Source organism: Melospiza melodia, chromosome 21 (assembly GCF_035770615.1).
Source record: "Melospiza melodia melodia isolate bMelMel2 chromosome 21, bMelMel2.pri, whole genome shotgun sequence".
NCBI lineage: Eukaryota > Metazoa > Chordata > Aves > Passeriformes > Passerellidae > Melospiza > Melospiza melodia.
The window spans coordinates 13906796-13930487 of record NC_086214.1 but is presented as its reverse complement, the minus strand read 5'-3'; the positions used below and the strand labels follow the sequence as shown (position 1 = coordinate 13930487).

Here is a 23692-nt window from a genome sequence, read left to right as displayed (position 1 = left end):
TGGGCTCTGCTGCCTGGTGTATTCAGGGGATGTGAGCTCTGTGAGCTCTCTGGCTGCAGCAGTGGCTCCATGGCCACCCCTGGTGTCTCCAGCTCCTCGCATGGCCAGGTGGCAGGTGGGAAGTCACTGCCACTGTTGGTAACGGGAGTGGCAGATGCAGTCTGGCAGGAAAGCAGGTTAGTCTGCAGCTGGAATGCAGGCCAGGCTTCCCCTAATCCCTCCCTTAGCCACAGAAAGGTGGCTTTAATCTATTTGTTCTGCATTTGGTTGTTTTTTCAGCACTGATCTATCTGCAAATGCCATTGCACTGTTAGTCTGTTTCTATCCGTTTGCCATTAGCAGATGTGTCGGGACATGAGGCTGTTTTCAGTCACTCAAAGTCTAATCCCAGCAATGCTGTAGGATCTTGGGAATTGCTCTGCATTTATACACAACTAAATGATGAATAATGTGTCATTTTTAAGAACTTGCTACCAGCAATTTTAGGATTTTGTTAGACAGCTGATTTTCTTTTTGCTGATGTTTTAGACAAAACTAATTTGATAGGATTATTAGAAGAGGAAAATTAAAAGGACAGAATCATCCAGGAAGCTCATTAAAATGGAAACCCTGAAAAAACTGGGTAATTGGGCATTGATTCTGTCCTCCCCCCTCACTTTATGAGCAGTATTGTATTAAAAGTAACATGTCTGCAGGATGATGCTTCAACATCTGTTACTGCTGAAACAAAATGATTTGCTTGTTTTTTCCTCTCTATATTCTCCCAACATCTGCATGTGTAGATCTATCCTGTGTATTTTTATCCCATCTAACACAACTCCTTTCTAGGGAAAAGGCATCAAAGGGAACAGGATCCTCCCTCTGGTTTGGAGGGGGATTCTGCATTGCCGCTTGCTTGCATTAGCTCTTGGGTGAGTGGCTGTGAAATGAATCATGTGAGCGAGGACCCAGGGCTGCTCAGGAAGCCCAGGCACAGGTTTGGTGCTCTGAGATGTGTTTTTGTGGAACAAAGAAGTTCACAGGAAAAGTATTTCACTCTGAAGATGCTTGATAATTGTGCTGGGATTTAGATTTTTTTTTCTTTATAGGCTGATTCAATAAATTGATTATAAATCTAGCTTGCTGAATGTTTGCTATTTTCAATCACTCTAGCTGTGATTATTGTGATAGTAAGCAATACACTTTCTTTGGTTTACGTTTTGGATATTTGCTAAAATATACATAGTGGCATGTGCCAATCTTAAAATTCAGTTTATTTACAAGTGTGATGGTTTTATTTCTCTTCAGCATATGTACTATAAAAATTAAATTGCATAAAGGTTTGTAGCAAGAAAATAGAAAAAGCTGGGCAATAGATTTGAAATAATATCAGGAAATATTTTCTGATCTCTAATAATTATGATGTTTGGTCTTCCAGACTTGAAAGTAAGCACAAGAAATTTAAGCATGGTAAAGCACATGATTAAATCCATTTCTATCCAGCAAAATTCTTGAACTTGATTTGAAGCATGTGCGTTAGTTATATTAATAACTCAAAACTATTCCTTAAACCCAGCCAACGTCAGACTGACTAAATATTAGAATTGCAAGGTAAATACTGCAGTAAATAAGATAAATATGGATGCTGGCTTTGTCAGTGGTTTTGACTTGTACAGTCATTTTTGTGGCACTTGAAATCAGAAAAGAATGGAAATTTCAACAAATTTTTAATATGCTGAAATGTATTAAGTTACACAAAAGAATCCATATTATAGTAATCCTGCATATATACAGGGAAAGAGTACCCAGCGTGCATGGCAGATGGTTTCAAAGGAAATCCTCGAGAGCTAGGATTAAAAAGCAATTTTCAGCAAGTTTAAAATGGGTCTCCATATTTGGGTCACAGATATTAACTCTTTCATTGCAAACAAACGAGGGAGAAGTCTGGTCAGACTGTTATGGAAATGTTTCTCTCAGTAGAAGCTGACCAGTTCGTGCTGGGGAGGAGAGGTGTGAGCAGGGCAGTTGATTCTGCTCCTGGTCCTGTTCTCACACCAGTGGGAAGCAGAGTTGTGGCTTACAGAGACAGGGCTGTAACGCAATAAATGGGATTCATCATTCCATGAACAAACATTGGCAGCCCTCTGAAAAATAATGTGTGTGTGGCTTTGATCTTTGCCCTCTGAAACAAATTTCCGTAAAGACAAACGGATAAATAAGTTTTAGCATGCTAGAAACAGCAGATTTATAGCTGTTTACCTTCAGTACATTATTACCAATCACTTTATTAAAGTGTAAAGACTTTACAGATCACATTTCTTTATTCCTTTTGGATATGGCGAGCATGTACGATACAGGATAAATAAGAAATTGAACAGCAATATTGTTGCTCCCTCATAGAAAGGAATGAACACGGGCTCCCAAGTTTTGCTTGGAAGTATGTCTGTGCATGGAGTAAGCCTGTTTTTCTCAAACATGTTTTAGAGGCACACTAGAATTTTATTATCTGTTTCTAAAGGTTATATAAAATCAGCATTATCATGCAGGCATTGTTCCAGGCTGCAGCTGTTTGGAGGTGGCATATGAAGATGCAGGAATCTTGTCACCAGTCTGATGCACAGAAGGGATTGAGTGCAGGTCAGCTTTGCACTGGAGGATCACAAGAAGGCACTGGGCTTTTAGTAGATAAAAATAGGGCAGCAAGTTGGAGATTATTGGCTTTAACTAACTTATACCAGTTAGTAACTGTGTCAAGAGTGTAATTCACATTTACATCAGTGCTCCTTACACATTTTGGCAGCACAAAGGAACCTCAAGTTTGACATGAACTTTTCTTTAAAAGATACTTCCAAAGTGGAAATTCAAGTTAGACCTTAAGCACTGTTTATCACTGAACAATGAAACAGAGCTACTGTTTTGTTGTGTTCCCAAAGCTCAGCTGGGTGCAGTTGAGTAGGTTTGGAAAGCTTTCTGAGCCCAGGTGCTTGATGCTCTGCTAAGTGAATTATAGAAGTAACTGCTGGTTTGAATATCAGCCTAAGGAGAAGTTAATTGTGTTGCTCTCTGGGTATTACATTGGCTATGAGTTAACAGAGGAGGACCGCACTTCTGAAAGGGCGTGGTGAATGTCCTGGTGGGATAGTAACTGCAGGTGTATCTGCTAAGTGCTAATTAACAATGTTTTCTGCAGCACTCAGCCAAGATCTTTATCAGAGGTCCTCTGCTCTCACAAAGGAAAATTCAGGTGATGGATGAAAATAAGGTGTTTAGTTCTTGTACCAGAGCTAGGAAGTGTCAGTGGGCTCAGGATGAGCTTTTAAAGTTGAATCTGTTCTTCTGGGTTCTTGTTTCACATTGCCTATTACAGTAAGTCTGCCTGTGAGCATTTTGATATGGCCTTCAGAGGGCAAATATAAGTGCTGACATTAGATACCAAAACTTGAACATCCCAAGCTGTTGTCAATCATCATATGTCACCAAGTTGTGCTACTATTAAATACTTGGGGGGAAAAGAATCATCTGTGGCAACAGCTGTCTTTGATCCATGTGTTTGTAAATGTGCTTGAGAGTTTGCCTTAGATTTTTCAAAGACTCTTGTCTTTCAAAGGGAGGCAAAACACATCAGTTCAGAGTCTCTGTCATTGTTATCTTCCAGGACTTTTGTTTTAAGTAGTTTTTGAAAATCTCTGTGACAGGATCTGAGATAAAACCTGATCCAGATGTCTTTGCATAGCCAGAGAAATCTGTTTGCTTGACTTCAACAAACTTAGGAGAGGTTCTGAATAAACAAATTAGTGTTGGCTTTAGAGAATGAGTTGCTTTGCTTTACTCACTGTACAGTTGTGTATTTGAGAAAAAGCAGTTTCTTGTGTGCCGTCTGTTGTTGCCTCGGTCCAAAGCAGTTTTTTGTAAGCAGAATACTGTAAAGTAATTATTATGTCATTGTACAGAGTTCTGAGTGTGAGGTTTACCTCTTTAAAGGAGGTAAATGCTTTCTTACCTCCAGTAACTCTTATCAGGAAATATTGAAGGGTCAGTTCTCCTCAGTTAGAATTTCTCTCTACTTAAATCTTTTTGTAGGGTATATTTTTTTAAGCTTTTCAGAGTAGATGACTGAAAGCAACAGCCTGTTCATGTTAAAGCCATACATTCCTGTCTGATGTAACTGGTCAGACAAAAGTGAAAGCTCCCATAGGGATAAATTGAGCTGTGGATGGGCTTCTCAGCACTTCTTTATTAATGGCACTTCAAGTAGCGAGTTGAAGAGAAACAGATAATGAAAATTGATTCTTCTCTGCAGGTCTCTTGCTTACTTTTGGACTTGGACAGGCCTAATCTGTGAAGATAATTAAAGTTCCTCTGCTGTGGATGCTGTAAGTGAATTTTTCATTGTGTGTCTTGTATCTGGTTGAGAATATGCACCTGAAGTATCAGCATTGAGCAAAATATCATGTAGAGAGGCTAGAGGGCTGAAAAAATGTGTAAATGAAGAATGTTCTCATTGGCAGTGTGACACAGGGTGGTGGCCCTGGCCATTAGCATGGTAGTTGAGTTCCAGGTGCCTGGTAACATAGTGGGACATTTCTCCCAGAAGAGGCCTGCCCACGTTAAACCCTATCCCTGTGGCAGCAGAGTCTTTGGAGCATCTGGGACAATGCCCTCCCTAGAGCAGGGCATGGGCTGTAGCTTGCACTGCAGGAAGGCAGAGGATGTGGAGGAGGCTGGGAACAGAATGCCATGGCTTTGACCTTGTTGTAGCATCCCTTTGGGATCCATAGGGCACAGCTTTCTGTGGGTTAATTGTCACAAGTGGGGGAATGACACGTTTCTTATTTCTGAGAGAGTTTCTTTAAAGCATCTGATGTTCTTCCATCAATGAAAGCATGCAAAGAGCTCTTCAGATCCCCGTTTTCTCCCCAAAGCTGTGGGAACAATTTTCTGGCTTGTAGAACAAAGAAGTTGGAACAGATGACATAGCCAACATCTGCACCTGGCTCATGGAGGAAGCGAATATTTGGCATAGAAGCTGAGCTCCCTTCTGCCAAGAGAGCCGTGCTGATGCAGTTGTTCAGGGATGAAGATGGCAAAATGGCTTTTCCTTATTGACTCACCAAAGCAATTTTATTGGTCTGTCAGAGTGAAAAAATTCTTGGGAAGGAAACTGTCTTTACTTTTAAATATCAGAGTTTAGTCAATGGTTAATCAAATGCTGTCTAATCAGCCCTGTAAGATTTTGATGGTGTATCACTTCAGTTCCGATGGCAGACACATCACATATGGGTTGCCATTTTGATGGCTTTGAATGGTAATCTGACCCATAAAAACTGAAGCATAATATGCAAACTGATTTTTTTCTGGCCTGCCCTGTTCTTGGTGCCATCTGTGTTAGGATGGAAACGAGCCTGCTCAAAACGTGGGCTGCCGGTTTTGAGCTGATCACAGATGGGTTTGAAAGAATAGCCTTGTGTGCACAAGGAGAGGGAAGATGCTCCTGAGCAGGAAGTTTCACTTGAAACCATATTATGTCTACTAAATCCTGTGACCTGTGGAACAACTACCAGACCTTTCCCTGAATTCTTCATATGGATTAAGTAAACTAAATTTACTTCTCAATATCAAGAAAACCCCCACAACTTCTAAATATCGCTCTTCTTCCACTACTGTGTTCTACTGCTGTCATCAATAATGGAACAGAGTACAGAAAGCTGACATTACCTGACCCTGTTGGGTGTTTGCTATGCATCTGTTCAGCAAAACTGGACACAGTAAATTATTTCATGAGTTTTGTAGATTAATTTTAATCTGTAATGTGAACCCTGTTGAACTTACAGGATTCAGGCTGCTGTTCCTGGATTTCTGTCTTTGAGAATTAATAAAAGTCTGTGTTGTAAGTGAAGGTGAGTACCTGTCCTCTGCTGTTTCATCTCAGATCAAAAATTCAGATATTTAAGTGCCTAATTCTTAATGTGGTCAATGAGATCTTGGTTTTCCTCTCATGTTTAGAGAGCCTTTGCTCTAAAGTTAGAGATTGACTGGCCTTGTCTTACGTGGAACCACAAGTGTCCTGGTACTATTTATAATCCCAAGAAACACATGAAATAATTTTCACTGGTTAGGAATATGGTGTACAGAACTCTGATTTCTGTTTTTACTCTCTTTAAATCAATGACATTGTTTGAGTGACCATTTCTTTGTCAGAAAGGAAGCCTGTAGAAGGCGGCACTCATTGATGAGTTTCATGGTCGTGACACACTTGAACATCCCTCTCAAGACATCTTGAAGCCTTTTATTTCCAGGCTAAATAAACACCAATTTCAGCAATGTCTCATCTACTCCCTTTAATTACTGCTGCTGAGAGAAAGTTTCTGCCAATGCAAATGTGCTATTTTGTCATGTCACATCAAATTGCATCAGCCTTATATTTAGGAACAAAAAGAGGGGGAGGCTGAGACAGGATGTGGCTACAAATGGAACCAAAGGGTTTTCTTAAATACAGGCTGAAAATAGACAATCGAGGCAGTGATGCTTTTTCAAGCAAAAATCCATGAAAGGGAAAATGAAGGCTGTGACGGCAGAGCAGGGCTGGGGTGGGCAGAGGGAGTTCTGGGGGAGGCGGGGTGCTGGCAGGGTGGGGCTGCCGAGCTCCTGGCTTTCGCACACACCCCTGTGTGTCAGATGGGTACGAGGTGCGTTTGGGCTGGCTGAGCCCGCAGCTCGTTCCTGTGTGCTGGCTGAAGTAGGGGGAGCTGTGCTTCTCTCCAGCCTGTGCCTGCCCTTCCCCAGGATGTGTCCCCGTGCAGCAACAACAGCTCTCTAAATGAAAGAGATTGTAGGAAAGAGGCATAGACAAAATTTGAGTGACTGTCCAGATGAGTGTTGGAGCCTTTGAAAAATCCCTCACGCCACTTTAAAATGTGGTGTCTCTACAGAAATAATATTTTTTTAAACTTGTTTTTAAGAAAACATTAGCATTTTCCCCATGGAAAACACTTTTTGTCCCCTTACTATTGGGCACAAAAGGATCTGTTGAAATCAAATACATAAATTATGGATGTAATGGAGCTTGCTTTGAACTGATGAGTCTGATCAGAGCCTGGTGGCAATTAAATCGAGTTCTGAAAGATCAGCTGTGTTTGAGAACCAGCAGAACTCAGGGAGGAAGTGATCTGGGGGCGTGTGAGCAGCACCTACTTAGCAAATTGGAAAAATATTATTCATTTCTTACATCGAAGCACTAGGAATCTCTCCTCAGAAGCAATTGGTGATGATAGAGGTAATATTTTTATTCTTGTCACCAAGGATAATAAAAATGCAGTAGAAGCTTGGAAACTTGTGTATTTACAGCATTGTGACGGGGTAAGTCAAGCAGCATTTCAGGCTGAAGCCAGAGAGCAAAGGCACCCAGGTCTCCTTGGGTGGATGTCACTGGTCCTGCAGGACTGTAAAACGTTAAATATAGTGATGCTGCGGGTGTTAAATTCCTTGCAACAGGCAGGGACTATCCGTGGTGCTACATCGGTGGCTGTGTCCTGCTGGGGTGCACAGGGACAGGGACAGCCCTGGGGCTGTGTCCTGCCAGGGTGCTCTGCCCTGGGGGGGCTTGGGTGCTGAAGGCTTTGTCTGACCCTGAAACAGGCCAGGGGTGCTTCCTGCAGGCTGAGGCAGCTGGGCACACTCCTGAGACGTTCTGGTGCTGCTTCCAGCAATAATTGGCATAGAATTCTTTGGATTTCATTGTCATTTAACCCACCTCCCAAGACTTAACCACATCTGATTTTTGCTTCCACTGACATTTTCTGTTCTTTTTAAACACATAAGCATTAAAAAACCCTCAGTAAAAATGTGTGTATTTTCATAGCAGGGAAGGCATTTCTGTAATACTCTCAAAGCAAATCACAGAAATATTAAATGGGGGAGGAAAAAGGTAGATGTTTGGTTTTTATAGCTGGGATTCGTTTGTTTTGAACTGAATAAGTCTGAAAATACTCGATAAAAACTGCAGATCAAATGAAAAGACTCCATAAGCAGCATCCTCCAGATTGTTCCTCAAAAAAAACACCCAACTGACAACAGTACAACAGAAAAGTGTTCCTAATTAACATCTTCAGTTAAAGGAGAATCATTGTGGATCTCTTAAATGTATTATTAAATCTTCATTGTTTAGGTAATTGGATGGGGACAGACACTTGTGCTGAGTGCTATGTCAAATTCGTCAGGGCCTGCTGTAATTCTAGTGCACTTGCTGGATTTCACAGCTATTTGTCTGGGTACGGGGGTAATTTGGAGGGTTGAGTGAAGCCAGATGACTGTAATGAACTCATTTTGTGTCTTTGACTCAGTTTGGAGGGAAAAAATATGCTATTAATAGGGTATTTTGTATTGTTAGGACTTCTGTTCTTCCTGTCTCTCAAAGTTTCTCTGGGTCGCTGTCTTTGCTTCATCACCGATAATTATATCAAATTAATTCAGCATAATTGAGTTAATTATTAGCGCTGGAGGTTACCACCAGGACTTCGATTGAACCAAAGCTTTTATCCCCCTTTTCCTGAGGTTTCACCAAATGTAAGCAGACCAGAATCATGGGTGAAACCTAAGGCAGCTCCATTTCCATCAAATGTTTTTGCCACTCAGAATTGTCCTGCCATGCTCGTTCACTCAGATGAGTATTGATAAATGCAAAGGGAAAAGAGTTCTCTCTCACCCCCTTCATCTCTGCCAGAGCTCTAAATTAGTGCAGTTACTCAGTAGCGCTCTAAATTAGTGTGGTTACTCAATAGAGGGGGTGTGTTGTGCGTAATCAGTGAAGAGCAATCCCTGTACCACCGAGAGCAAATGTCCTGTGGGGTTCTGGGGGGTGTCTGTACTTGTGAGAGCTTCTCACTGCCCCTACCTTCCTTTTCCTTAGATTACCTTTGAGCTAGACTAGGCCTTGGAGAATGACAGTGAAGTTTTGGGGAAAACTTGAGCTGTGGCTTTAAGAGCTCAGAAGTGTCCCGAAGACATGGCAGGATCTGCCCCTGATTAGCTGTTGGTATGGAAACAATCCCTGATTAGTGAGCTGGGCCAATCCCCCTAAGAGGCTAAAGGCTCCCAGACTTACATGTCCTGTAATACTGCTGCTTGTAAACACTGCTCCAGGAATGTGGATTCTGCTCAGGATGTGGTGGGTCAAATTCATCCGTGGTTTAATTCCACCACAGACAGGGTTTATGCCAGGAAAGGAGTTGGCTCAGATTATTGCTGTGATTGAGAGTGAAGGATTGGCAGATGCTAAATTTCAGCAGGTGTGGATTTGGAATAACAGACATTGAGTTGTTCCTGACACTGCAGTGAAGGATAATGTGAGCTGGGAAGGACAACTCCAGGATGAGGTGTCAGTCCCTGGGCAGGGCACAAGCCCCATTGTCACCATCCAGGGATTATGTGCACAGCCAGGGCTGGAAGGGATGTGCTGGGGGAGCAGGAAAAGGAGAGGTCACACTGCACAGGGTTTATTCCCTTGTAAGCTGAGTGGGATGTTTGCAATTCTTGTACTTTCCTAAGAGCTCTTTCTGCACTGACAGCTCCTTGATTTACTGTCTTGACTTTTCCTTGAAAAAATTATAAAGTTGAATTGCATGAGCAAAGTAAGCATGTGTTAAAGAATAATGGTAAAATAAACTTTAACCAATTTCAGTCCTTCCTGAATAGTGAGAAGCCACTAAAAAACCTTATGTAAGACTTACTATTCTTCCCATGCTTGTCTGAGCCATAGTCCATAGAGTTAATGTGGTCATTAATCTGACAGCATGGTTTTGCCCTTCAAAGGCACTTCCATGCCTTATGCTGCCAGCTGGGTGTCTGTCTGTCAAGAACAGTTGTAGCAGCTTATTTGGTGCCCAGTTGGATGTTTCAGAAGGTGATACAACCTCAGCCAGAAAGCTGTTGCACTAACTGACATGAAGTAGTTGGGAGAATCACAATTGCTGAAATGGAACTAAGCACTGGATCGTTTCAAAATACAATATTTACAAGAAAGGAATGAACAGGCGGTTTTGGCTTAAAGTTGATAATTCTTATTCAAGCATGATCCCAGAGGTAAATATGTACAGATTTGGCCACTGTGAACAAAATTAATTTTGTTCAGTTGAACTGAGCAATTCAGAGCTGAGAAGAAAAAGTTCTTTTGAACTTGTGCCTTTCAGAATTTCCTTTAAGCCAGGAGAATAATTTTCAGGAGAAAAAGTGGAGAAGTTTGAATTGCACCTAAACCAGGAAGGTTCCTGTCCTCACTAGTGAGTATGCACCAAAGAATGTTACTCTAATTAGTCTGATCATGCTTATTAATTATACAGAACAAGGTAATCTGGCCTCAGCATGGGCAGCATGTTTCCTCATTGGTATAGGATTGCAAAAGTCTGAGTGTTTTATTTGCAGTATTGCATGTCTGTGCTGTGTGATACCAAACCAGAGTGTAAGGTAAGACATCTGCCCTGTGGCTTTGGTTAATTTATACAAGTAGCCATTATGCCCAGCTCTAGCCCTCTCTGTCATTCTCAAGTTTTATCAATTACAATTCTATATTTTGTATTTATATTATAATTTATTATGTTTTATATTTTTAAACTGGTGACATTGTTGAATAGCATTAGGCCGGGTCCTGATGCTGTAGAACTGCATGAAGGGTGTCCAAGCAGTGGTGATTCCTTGTCAACAAAGACATCTTCAGGATCTGTCATTTTCCAGTTCTTAACTCTTCATGTGCTCTACAAATACTGTGTAAAGCAAACTTTACACGGCAGGGCTGTGCCCCCCAAATTGTTCTGCAGAGCCACCTGACATTGCTTCTGCCTCGTGCATCAATCAAAGCATAAAGGGCAGAGGAGCAGAAATAGAAGTGAACAGGCCTGGCTGCCATCAGTCATGCAAGGGCACTCTGCAGCTCATGTTTAGAAAGGACAAAACCCCAACAATGCCCGGCCCCGGCTCGTCAGAAGCGATCACATCAGAGCCAGGATCTCAATGAGAGCCAGTGAGACGTGGCTGCTGGAAGTGACTGCAGCATTGTCCGTGCTCACCCACACAGCAGGGCTGGGGCTGCAGGGAGCTGGGGCTGCCAAGCCCTCTGAGCCTCTCAGTGCTGTGAGCAGGCAGGGACGCATGGACAGACAGACCTTGGCTGCTTTGCCTGGGGCAGCAGAGCCCCTCACGCTGCCCTGGACGTGCCAGGCGCTCCTGTGACCCACTGGGGACTGAGGGGAGGTGTGACAGTGCCATGAGCAGGGAGGGCAGCTGTGGCCCACAGGGGGGAGTTCTGCCCCTGCTGCAGGCACATGGGGCTGGACTCACAGACCTGAATCTGGGAAACCTGCAAGGGAGGACAGATGTGAGCAAAGAGGAAGAACCTTCTGGGTAGCAGCAGTTCACTTGGGTGCCTTCCTGGACTGATGTCACAACATGAACTAAGATGTTTTGTGGTTAAAGAGGTTTCACAAGGCTTCAAATTTCTTTGTTATTTTGGCATTCTTATTTTTCCTGAGATCGTGAAGTTTGACAAGGATGGGGAATCATAAATTCCTGAGTTAAGACTTCTGAGGGTGTAATACTTTAAAGTAGTAAAACACATCTCTAGCCTGTATACTGTATACTGGGGAAAGAGAGGGCTGAGCAGGAAGGAGGAGCCAACCTGTAAATAGCAACAGCTCAGGTAACTCTTGCAGTCCTTTAATTAACACTTCTAGTCTCTGGAGCCCAGCTTTGGTGGCTGTTTAACTAGTTCGGAGGGATTGGGATCATGACTGTTGAACTGTGGGGATTTGCTTGAAAAACACTCACAATAGCAGGGAAAAAAGTAAACTGAAAGCAGTGGCATAGTGTCATCTTAGCTTCATCAGGGTTCTGCTGTGCACAGGGTCAATTGCCAAACCTGCTAATGCAGAGTGAAGATTAATTGGCTTTAGTCAGCCTTTGCTTCACTATCTGAATATCATTATCAGGAATATAAATGATTATGCAATGCAGAGAAATGCCACAATAGTCTCAGTGTCTCCTTTTATACTTGTCTCTTTGTGAACAGGGCTTTATCTAAATGCAAATGTGATTTCAGCCTTCTGATTAGGACATTATACAGTCATCCATTCCAGAAAAGCACAATTAGCGGATTATTTTATTTCTGACTCAACAGTTCTTGGTGTACATAGTTTGTTTGTTGTGCTGTGCACGATATTTAAGTTATCAGAGGGAGATTTACATTATTAGTCAGGATTATAGCCAGATTTTATGAGGTTGAGGGTTTTTGCGTGGCAGATAAAATTGGTAACATTTGTGGGATTCGAGGGGAGATGTTTTCAGAACAAAAGGCAACAGTGCAGATTCTCACTGTGCTTCATTGTCCTCTTTGTGCCGAGGAAGGAGCAAATCACAGTAGAGGCTGTGCAGATTCCCCAGTGCATCAGGGTGCACAAGAGCAGAGGGTAGCATTACCTGTTGTCAAGGTCTAGTCCCTGTTGAGGTGTGCTTGTACAGGGCACCAGCATCTTAGAACTCAACAATGGGCAGGTCATGAGATTATTTATTATTAAACAGCCACTTTAAAAACAGCCATGAAGTTTTCCATGTGCTGTGGTAGATTTCCAGTGAAGTTTTCAATGGATGAAGTTACATCCTAAGAAAAACATAGATCTTTTGTGATAAACTTCCCTGTGAAACTTGCCCATATCACAGCATTTGAAGCATTTTTGGAGCTGTGAATCTGTTGGAACTCAGGTAGTTTGTTTTTTTAATTTGAATATGAGAGCCCCATAGGAATTTAAGTTTGATAATAGATGCGGTGAAGATTTCCATCTTCAAACCTTTTAGAAAGTCCAGTATTTATGAAAAGCGAAGGATGAAAAAAATTCATCCGTGCAAATGTATTTGTCACACAATTTGAATTCAACAGCTCATCATTTTCCTATGAAAAATTACTGCAGTGGAAAATTCCTAATTATCTGTGGTGAAACGTTTTCAATTCCATTGATCAGCTTCATCTTTCCATATCCATATGTTTCCATGACTGGTTCCTTCCTCTCTCCCAGAGCTGCTTTTCTGTGTGCTGGAGCAAGCTGCCCTGGACAGTCCCAGCACGTGAGGGATCTTTGCATTTGTGACAGGAAATCTATTGCACCCCTTAGGTTTAATTAGAGCACAGTGACATATGATGAGTTTACACATCAAAGCCTAGAAACAACTTCACAAATTGGCTGTGGTCCCAAAGTGTATTTTGGGATCTGTATTGAATTTTGGGATGTTTCACTGTATTAAGTGGGAATATGTGAAATGCAGGGTTGGGTTCTTAGGGTCAGTGGAATTATACAAATTCTTACCAGCCAAAAATATGCGCCCAAATACACGCCCAAAAAACACATGTAAAGTTAAATTTGGATACAGATCAATTTGAATCCAACTACATATTCCAGTTTTCTGTTTTGGATGATAAAAACTTCTCTCTCATGGAGAGAAGGACAGGGAATGATTCAGTCTGTGTTAGGAGTCACATTTTGGAGTTGCTTGTCTTTCTGCTGCTTGAAGGGGAATCAGGGATCTCTCAGCTGACTGTTGGACGTGTAATCACCTCCCCAACTTGAATGCCAAAGTGAAATGAATCCCAACCAAAAATGCATGGAGCTGATGGCCAGCATAGGTTTCACTGCAAAGAGAAAAGGATATTTTACAGAGAAAAACATTGGAAGAGAACAAGAAAGGAATGTTTGAAGCTTGGCGGTATTTGGATCCCATTATGATGGGCATTTATAGGTGCATAGAGAGGAGGTTTTCCCCACTGCAACAAGATTGAGTCTGTGCAAATATACAGCCCAGGCATGTAATAGCTGTCGTGGTGTACTCTGAAATACATTTGGCTAAAGGACTTAAATTACTTACGAAAGAGGAAAAAATTATTTCATATAATGAGTAGGTATCATAATGGTGCTAAAACAATGGCATGAACCTACTTCATTATTCAGTTGTTTATTTATTATCTCTATTCTTAAGAGTAATGATGTAAAAAGTGCCTTTTTCCAAATGTTAATTTAGTTCTTTGCAGATGGCAACCATCTGTTAAATGACAAGGCATTTACAGTCTTTGATTAGCACTTTATAGGACTTGGATGGACTTACTGTTACGACATGTAAATATAGTTATGGAAGTGAAACTTGGTAAATTTGTTCTTTTCCTGTTGCTGTTACCAATACATGTAAAATTTCAAACCTAACAATGTTTCTTTCTGTCTTCTCCTATGTTTATCTGTGTTGTTTCCATCTGAAGGCTTGAAATTCTTGACAGAATGACAAAATAGGAAATATTGTTAAATTCCAGCACCATTTGTAGTCTTTATAAGCATCCTCATTCTAAAAAGGCACCATGTGGATGAACTGCTAGGGATGCTCAGGGAAAGCGCTGGCAGTTTGAAGGACATTAAGGATCCTGGCTGTGGCCTGTGATACAGGTTTGGGCACTCACCGAAAGTCACACTGGCAGTCTGGAGCGATCCTCTGGAGTGAGCTCTGCGCTTTGTGCTTTGCTCCCTTGAGCAGTGACAGCCAGCCCGCGTCTGTCCGTAACCTCAGCAAGTTCTCATTCATTTCATGTTGGGGTTTATTCTAAAGTTTCTGCCGGGCCTGTTCCGTGCTGTCGGTCACACTCACGGTGTTGTGCTCGGTTCTCTGTGTGTTGCAGAGCCGCGGGCCCGGCCATGTCCCCGCTGCCGGAGGCGGAGCTGGTGCGCAGCTCGGTGCAGCTGTACCGGTACCTGCTGCGCTGCTGCCGCCGCCTGCCCCCCGGGCACATCCAGCAGCACTACCGACACGCCATCCGCCAGGTGCGTACCGCGGCTCCCCTGCCGCTGAGCCAAGAACAGCGGCTCTCCTGCAGCCTGGGGACCTTAGTGCATCTAAGGGTTATAGTGGGAGCGAGTGCAGGACCGATTCTTTCTGTTTGCTTTGAGTCTGAAACCTATTCTTCTTGGCTTTCATCTCTAATTCTGCTAGGCAAGAGAGTGAACAGTCATTACTTACTCCATAAACACATATTTTATGGTAGAACCTACTGGTTGCATGTCAGTCATTTATATACCCCCCCCCCCACTCGGGTAAATCTCATCTGACTGTTCATATTCTATGCTTCATATGGAAGTAATTTAATGCCTTTGATCATACTTGTTGTCCTCTTTCTAGTTTTAACATACCAGGCGATTTCAGTTGTTCTGAATTGAAGCTCTCTGGGGTTTTTGTTGTTGATGTATGAAAGGAGTAGAATACTTAACATAAAATTCCATATGGCCAGGTGTTACAATGTGTAGTTTTACCTTTTTAGACCATCCATTCATTTGCAAGAAATATTTTTCTGAGATTTCAATGCTATCTTTATTTTGACAACTGTTGTGTTGACAAGTCAGTGACACTTGGAATGTTGCAGAGTTTCAAAGTCCACGCTGATGAAGATGATCCTGTGCGAATCCAGCAGATCATTAAAAGAGCCATTGAAGATGCTGACTGGGTGATGAATAAAGTAAGTGCTTGGGATTGTCTGCATTTTGGTTTCAGAACAAAGAAGAAAACATTGGAAAGCAAGTTCTGAGTAGCAAATTGTTGTCAGGGATTTTGAAGTGTCTGGGTGAAAGGAAATACCCAGCCAGGAGGGATCTGTGATTGACAGTTTTTGTTTGAAAATTCTCTTAGTCAGCATAAACTAATAGTGGGTTTTTTTCAGAACCAATAACAATTTAGGTTGGTCACTGTGTAAGTCTTTGTTTCCATGTAGAATTCTATTAATTATCAGCAGTGGTGGCTAGTGTCACTGTTGTAGGAGAAAAAATTAAAATACAGCATTTTGCAAGCCACATCTTGCTATGCATCATCTGCTTTCCTAACAGCATCTATCCTCAGACAATTTACATGAACTTCCAGAACTACTGTTGCTTTTCCTTGGACCTTGCCCATGTCTGCAGAGATCAGGGATAGACCACACAGTGGCCAAGCTGTGATGCTGGGCCCCCAGTGCACAGTTGTCACCCAGTGGGTCTGCCCCTGGGCTGTCAGACTGTTTCTCAGATGAAAGAATGAGAATGGTTTCCATCAGACAGCTGAGAGTCTGTGACTACGTGTGTTTCCTGGGATTTCAGTCTGGCTGGGGAGTGTGATACCTTAACACGGTGCATAAAGAAACAAGTCAAAAGTTCAACTTTCTCTCTAAATATCTGTGATTTAATTTACTAAGTGACTGTTAAGTCCTTCTCTCTGGCAGTCCATGAGATCCAAATGAGAATTGTTACAGGAGCAAACACAGATTAGTCCCAGATTATGATATTTTAGCAGTAACCAAATCCCAGCAGGTACAATCTAGTCAATAACTGTGCCTGATTTATTGTTTTATACTGCAAAGGGAAAGCCTACCAAATTTCAATCTAACTTAAAGAAAATGGACATAAATTTATGTGGATCATGAAGAAGAGTTGTAAATCCTTGTTGGTATGAACTTTTACATAGTTATGTGCCCTTTCCCACAAAAAAAAATTCTTTTTTTTTTCAGTATAAAGACCAGAAGTAGAAGAGGAAGGATGAAACCAAGGAGGACATTGGTAAACATCCTTAGAGGACTTGCAGTCAAGCACAGTGCTATATTAGAATTATTGCCTGAAGTTTTGTCTTGGATAATATAAATACAATAATTTATATTTCACTGGGATGTCATGAAGCTAAATTAGTATTTCTGAAGAAATTTAATTTTGTAAATTGCTTTGTATAATCGTGAACTTCTATGTTAAATCCCAAGCTTGCCTAACATTTGAGTAACTTATTCCATTATACTGTTAGGCCTGGCTCAACCCTAGCAGTGTGTGATAACGCTTGTTGTGCAGGTTCTCTGGGGACAAGGTGCCCTTGCATGAGACACCGTGGATTTGGGGACTGAGCATTTCATCCTCTGTGTGTGTGACACTGGTTATGGCTGGCACTCTGCTGGGTCACATCGGCCTCTGCTGGGATGGTTGGTGTTGTCAGAGTGCTGCCGAGTGGGGTCTGTGCCCGCTGAGTGGGGTCAGTGCCAGCTGAGTAGGGTCTGTGCCCGTTCAGCTGGGTCTGTACCCTGTGCGATGCTCTGCAGCTCAGAGGCTTCACAAGGCCTTGCAGCACATAATACATGTCCTTTAAACAGTGGGTCCGTGTCCTTGTGGAGCAGCCCGCCCGCAGTGCCGGGCTGTGTTTCCCAGGGAGGGCAGCGGGGCACAGGCCCGCGGTGTGCCCGCAGTGCCCGTCCGGCTGCAGTTGCGGCGGGCCGCCGGCAGGTGGCGGTGCCGCCCGGCGCCGCTGTCCCGGGGCAGGGACGAGCTCCGGGCTCGCTGGAGGCGAGGGGAGTTTGGCAAGACTGCACCAGAAATGGGGCCGCCACTGAAATCCACAACGTATTCTATCAAAAAACTTCCTTCTCTCTGCTAGCCCGCCTCTCCTGGAATTCCTGCTCTCTGTTACACTTCCCTGTGCCATCGCCACTACTGTTCCTCTCTCTGCTCCCGTGTCTTTCGCATCACCCTTATGCACCCTTAACTTTTGTTGTCTTTGTTTTATCTATTCCTTAATGCTGTTCTCATCTTGTCTCTCTACCCCCCTTATTTCTCCTGCTCAAGTCCTTTTCTGCACCAGATGATACTCAGTATTATGCTGGAGCCAGCCTTCTGCTTAACTTCAGATAAAGCAGGAAGGTAATGGACTTTCTCAACAGAGTAGGTGTTTCTCCATGTAAGGAAAGCCACTTGTCTTTTTACCTAGGTACATTTTTTTTTGAAATTGCAGCCGTTCTGGTTTAAATTTTCAAAATAGTTTTGTGCAAGGTAGAGCACAGAAAGCTTCAACCTTGGCAGTTGACAAGGAATATCCAGTATGATCTTGAACACTAATAAAAAAGCTCAAGCAATTTTTGGTAAAAGCTCTCTGAATGTGCTGCTTCTGATCAAGACCAGCAAACAGGTGACCTGTGCTGTTCTCCAGGTCTGTTCTTTGTGTGTGGTCTGTAGCACAGAGATGCACTGAATTTTGTATCATTGCAATAGTGATTAAAAACTCTCAGGTTTAGTGGGATTAACAATGTATGGAAGTACAGCAGTTTCCTGAACTTTAAAAGTGGAGTGATCACACCCCTCTATGGCTTTAATTGACTTTTGGTAGTGTGAGATGTAATATTTTGTTCAGTTACAAAAAGGATAATTGCAAGTGTTTAAATAATTCTTACATGCCTGTTATTTAATTTATGGCTAGTTCAAGAGGGAAAGGACCATGGAGCTGGAAGGTACAGCTATGGCTTGTCTGGAGCTCCAGATGTCTGAGGTGCCAGCTGGGATATGGGAACATCAGACCAAAGGTATGGTAGATGTGAATTTTAGGGTTTGGAAAGTGATAGAGCATTCAATTTTTAGTAGGGTACAGATGGGGAACATGGTTGGTGAGGCAGGAGACTTCATGACTAAATATTTTGATAGTAGTGGTTCAGCTGGAGGCATGAAAAGTCTGAAGGACTTTTTTACAAACTTAATCTGGTTTTCAAAGTAAAAAGGCTTTTAATAGAGTCAAAGATAACTTTATTTACTCAATATACAAGTAATTTTCCTGCTGGTGAGAAGATATGATGCTAACAACTATTTACTTCCTTGTAATAGTAACCCCAGTACCTCAGACATGTTTCTGTGAGGACTGAAGAGTCCTTCAGCTGCAGAGCTGAGGCTTTAATCTTTTCAGAACATTATACAAATTCCATTCTCCAGCAGCATAATTTGAGACCAAAGATGTTATAGTAACCCAGATGTAGATGAGAACTCTGAAAGGGGTTTTGCGCAGACCTTCAGTACTTTCGACCAAAATTACTGTTCCAAAAATTTCTGCTCAGAAGTCATTTGACCCTGGAGTTGTCTGGATTTATCACTCACTGTCCTGCCTGACCTGAGAGTTACACAGTGAGTTCTCTTCAGCAGTGTTTGAGCAGCTCTGTGCCTCTCTGCCCCCCAGCCCTGCTGAGCCTGAAGAGCTGTTTCCTATTCCCTTGGTGCTGCTGTGCTGGCAATTACTGCCCACAGGGACAAAGGCAGCGTCCTCCCAGGTTCTGCTGCGGCAACTGGGGAGAAAATAGCAACTCCAAATTCACTGGTGCACCTGTGTTCCCATTTCAGTCCTCCAGAATCTCTGACCATAAAGGTGGTGGGTAAATGAGGCTGTGTTGTGTTCTGTAATTGTTTTTGAAGAGTTTAAAAAACTCATGATGCTCACGAGGCTGCTGACAGAGCGAGGGATAATGTGAGTAAAAGGAAACAAATGTATTCAAAGGCTTCAGTTTCTTTTACTGCAATGAGGAACCCATTTCTGTGCCAATTCTGGTAAGTGATGAGCCGTTGATAGGTAATTGCAGTAACCCCAAAACACTGCCAAAACCACTTTTGCAGCTAGTTCCAGTAGCATCTTGAGTCACTAACTTCTCCTGGATACTCCACAGTTAGGAGTTGAGTGAAGATAACAGTTCAAATGTTATGTGCGGGCAACTTTTGATTAAGGTAGTGAGGTTTCGCTGGAAACTTGTTATGCAAGGGCAAGACAAACATTAGAACAAGGAAAGACTTGAAGTGGGAGACTTCTGATTAATAGAGTGATATCATGCTTTACATTCTTGAAGTATAGAGAATTAATGATTTAAATCCCTTCACAGACTTACCATCATCCAGTCTAAGGCCAGAACCAACACTGGTGCTATACTTTCTGTTTTGTGTATTCACAGCCTTGGAAACCTAAAGCTGAAATTATGTGTGAATAATCTGTACATTACAAATATGAAAGCAACATGGCAAAAGACTGAGCAGTAGCAGTAGGTTGGTCAATGTATTTTTAGTGTTTAAGTCCACAGAGATATGGTAAAGACCACTTTGGTTATGACCAGCCTTGGAGCCTCGTGCAGAAGCTTCCTGTGTAGTGCAAATCTTTCCCTTTTATTTATTTTTGTAATTCATTTATTCATTTCAGGTTTTGGTACGGATGAGATTATAAATTCCTGGTTTATGTAATATCCAGAATAGCATTCCACCTTTTATGTGGCCAGAGACAAATACACTTCTGATCACATTCTTGTGAAGAGAACTCACTGTGTAACTCACCACCAAAGTCATTTGAGCCTGGTGGGTACTGAATAGAATATTTACAACCCAGGCCAGGCCTTGCTTAGCACCCTTTGTCAGTAATGAAATATTCTTTAAATCATTCTTTAGCACTTTGTAAACTTTCTCACGTGGTGGGTTATGTCACAGGCTTTTTGTTTAGGGACACTTGAGCATGAGGACTTGATGCTAAACAAAAATCTCTCCTCCGTGGTGTTTGGCTCATTTTCAAATGTCATAAGGAAGTAATCTTTACTGTGATGCTGTAAAGAAGAGGAATGCACGCTGTTTCTGGGAGACACAAATAATATTCTCTCATATCTTTTTTAGAGGAAAGTTTCTTATTTGTAAAAGCTTTTAACGTGGCATTATAAATTGTGCCTTCATATAAAGTTTTGATAAGCTGCAAACTGAACAGGCAACAGATCTTTGAGTCTTAAATACTCAATATCATAATATCTATTCATTGTGAGAGTCCCTGACCTTAAACTGTAAGAATGAGTTGTTAGAGCTTTATGCTCCATAGTGTCATGTCCCTCAGTGTCACCCCAAAGACAGAGATGGTTTGGGGTGAGCAGTGTCTTGGCCAGAGCAGTCTAAAGCAGGTCCCTGACCCACAGCACTGCTGGACACAGACCTGCACTGCCCACTTGGTCTGTCCCTTTCCTGCAGCATTGCCTACTGCTCAGAGCTGATCTGCCTCTGCTGGAGCACGAGCCAGCTGGTGCATCTTTCAACTTTTGTATTATTTGATTAATTTTTCTTATACTTCTGTCAGGCCAAGTTTTATGAAATAGTGTTAACTGAAGTATACCCCAGTCATCAAGTACTCCTTTCAGCTTGTGATTAAGCAGGGCAGACATATTAACTTTAAAAAAACCCTGTTCTTTGAGGACTATTTTCTGTTTTCCTCATAATTGTGTTTGATATTTTAAAATAGGTTTTTAAAAGTTTAGAAGCAGAGGGAGGCATCTGTCACTTGCACCTTAGAGCTTAACAGTGTTTGTGTTTGTCTCTGGGGAGAGGTCCCTGGCATTGCTCACTGCACTTGTAGGGTCTGAGGAGAAAAGTTCTGGGACTGCTGTTTGCTGCCCTCACCTGTGGACACTGAACTTACCCCTTCTGTAGCTATCAACCTGGGTGACTTTTCCCTCAGAAGAATCTGCCTTCATGTTCTGCATTAATCCATTCTGAAAAGGATTAATTTGATTTTTGTTTATTTAATCAGCAGCTTCTGAGCCAGCTTGGTTTGGGTGCTTCCAGAATCATTCAGGCAAAAGTCTTTCAAGCCCATGGAGTCCAATCTGTGCCCAATCCCCACCTTGTGCCTAGCCCAGAGCACATCCAGCCCTTCCTTGGACACCTCCAGGGATGGGCACTCCAAACCTCCCTGGGCAGCTCCTGCCAATGTTTGACAACCCTTTCTGTGAAGAAACTCCTTCTGCTGTCCAACCTGAACCTCCCCTGGCACAGCTTGAGGCTATATCACTACCCCATATAAAATATTTTCTTTCAGCTGCAGCTGCACAACTTCACACTGAGTGGCATCATTACCTTTGGGCTTCCTTCTGCTGAGGTTCAGCATCATCTGTTTAAAAAACACTGCACTTAATATCTTTTTAGTGTTACACCTTATATTTTGCACTGTCTCTGGTATTCATTCTAGTTGAGAGGAGTTTAAAACTGCTGGTGTTTTGATTAATATTCTCCCCTTCTATAGAATGGATTTTGAGAGATGCAAAATTGACAATAAATTCTTGTGGCTGATGAGGTTGACTTACATTCTGCATTAAATAAAATCACGCAAGATCTGGGATTTTCTCAGTCTTGCTTCAATTTCTTAGCAGTCATTTCATTTACAGAAAGTGGTCTGTGTCTCAACTAGTGTGAAACAAGGAACAAAGAAAACTGAAAACAAATGTCAAACAGAACTTAGTCTGGAAAATATTGTGTCATGATGGTGGGCAGAGGCAAAGGTTGTATATTTTGGAGCCACCTTCCTTATACTGAATCAATCTGGGGAGTGACTTTTCATGCTTAAAAATAGAGTATTTTGGTTTCCACAACTGCAACTGCAAGGGCTGCTTTCTCTTTTATTTTCTGTTTTTCCCTCCCATTTTTAGAGGTCACAGAAATGGTGTGTTAAACCACAGTTTACAGTACAGAATGCAGACACGTGTTGAGTCTTGGAACTTTCTCTCCCCCAAGAGCTCTGTTGAGTTTGTCCTTTTCCTAGCTGGAAGTATCTCACAGAATACATTGCAGCTTTCTGGCCAAGATTTCAAAAGTAATTCTCAGATTGCCTTTGAGGTGCTTAGCTCAGGAGACCTTTAAAAGGTACACAGCAGCTCTCAGACAGGTTGAGACTCAGGGGACAACCAGCAGGAAATTGCTTATTCTCTACTGGCATGGCTCTGAGGTGGGAGGTACTGACATGGTAATGATCATTTTACAACCGTTTCAGAAACATGGTTTAAAAATACTGTGATCTCCAAATCCTGCTCCCAACTGACAGAATAGAGCCTGCAGGATGTCACAGTGACACTATGCCAGGTCTGGTTATTTCTAATTTATTAAATGCAGTGAAAAGGCATCCAGGGTTTATTATGAAATTTGAGATGGAGAGCCAGTCCCTGCACTCTAACTTCATTATCCTCATAAGCAAAGGTGCAGATTCTATAGCTGGTAATTATACAAAGAATATACACTATATGAGTGGTATTTAGCATAAAAAGTAACTTGAATGCAATCCATGTCTGGTTGAGAGAGGAACAGAACCACAAACCCTTTGATGTAACAATGAGGCTTTGAAAGGAATAGATTGGGTACAGTACTGAACCTAAAATCTGCTCACTTTATTGCACTATATGGGGAGGGCCTTATTTATTTACTACATTGAAAGTGTTTTCAATATTATAAGTATCTGAAAGAAATCACAGCACATAATTATGTAGTTTTGCTCCACAGAACTCTGGAACAATTGTAAGAACCTCTGGAATTCATAGGGACTGTCTGTTAAATGGGAGACACCAATCCTGCCTTCCTTCTCTATCAAATTCTGTCTTGGTCTGCACTAACAGAGGCAGTCTGGATATTGCTTATCAGGATGTTTACTTTCCATGCTGCTCTTGGGTTCTGAGCTGCAGCCACTGGAATCAAAGGCAAAGGCTCCCGTGTACCCTCCATGGCTTCAGTAGTGTTCACCATCTTAAACCATTTTGCACTACCTGGAATACTCAGAGTGGCCTGTGCTCAATCATGGCTACCAGAATTAAAAGTGAAACAGTTTTGTTTATTCAGTTTTACAAAACACAGTGTCTGCAGTTACCCGGGTGGACAAGTTCAAGAGGTGGGTGTGATGCTGAAGGCAAATATATTCTCCATAAATCAGCTTGGAATCTGGGCCCAAAGGCATCACTTTATGTGAGGGGAAGGTAGAAAGAATTCTGAAGTTTTTTGTCCAGTAATTAGTTGCTTTCTTTTCCTATGCTTATATGCTCTTTTGGAAAAATAAATATTAAAATTCTGCTGCTGCCTTTAGTGCTGAAGAACTGCCTTCCTTTTTTCTT

General features: G+C 42.1%; 2 protein-coding genes across 5 annotated transcripts in view; both read left to right on the top strand.

Moving 5' to 3' along the window:
• LYRM9 (LYR motif containing 9) overlaps positions 1 to 23674 on the top strand; it is a 30005-nt gene extending 6331 nt beyond the window's left edge. For 2 of the 4 annotated variants that reach the window (XM_063174195.1, XM_063174194.1), the window contains exons 2-6: positions 4280 to 4352; positions 5811 to 5876; positions 14675 to 14816; positions 15413 to 15505; positions 16526 to 23674. In XM_063174195.1, the coding sequence (XP_063030265.1) occupies positions 14691 to 14816; positions 15413 to 15505; positions 16526 to 16543 (237 nt within the window). In that variant the 5' untranslated portion in view covers positions 4280 to 4352; positions 5811 to 5876; positions 14675 to 14690 and the 3' untranslated portion in view covers positions 16544 to 23674. The remainder of the gene's footprint in view (positions 1 to 4279; positions 4353 to 5810; positions 5877 to 14674; positions 14817 to 15412; positions 15506 to 16525) is intronic. The other 2 variants (XM_063174193.1, XM_063174192.1) reach the window with 2 other exon arrangements.
• Positions 18254 to 23692, top strand: part of NOS2 (nitric oxide synthase 2) — a 28858-nt gene continuing 23419 nt past the window's right edge. The window contains exon 1 of the mRNA XM_063174191.1: positions 18254 to 18349. The gene's annotated coding sequence lies outside the window, so the exon portion shown is untranslated. The remainder of the gene's footprint in view (positions 18350 to 23692) is intronic.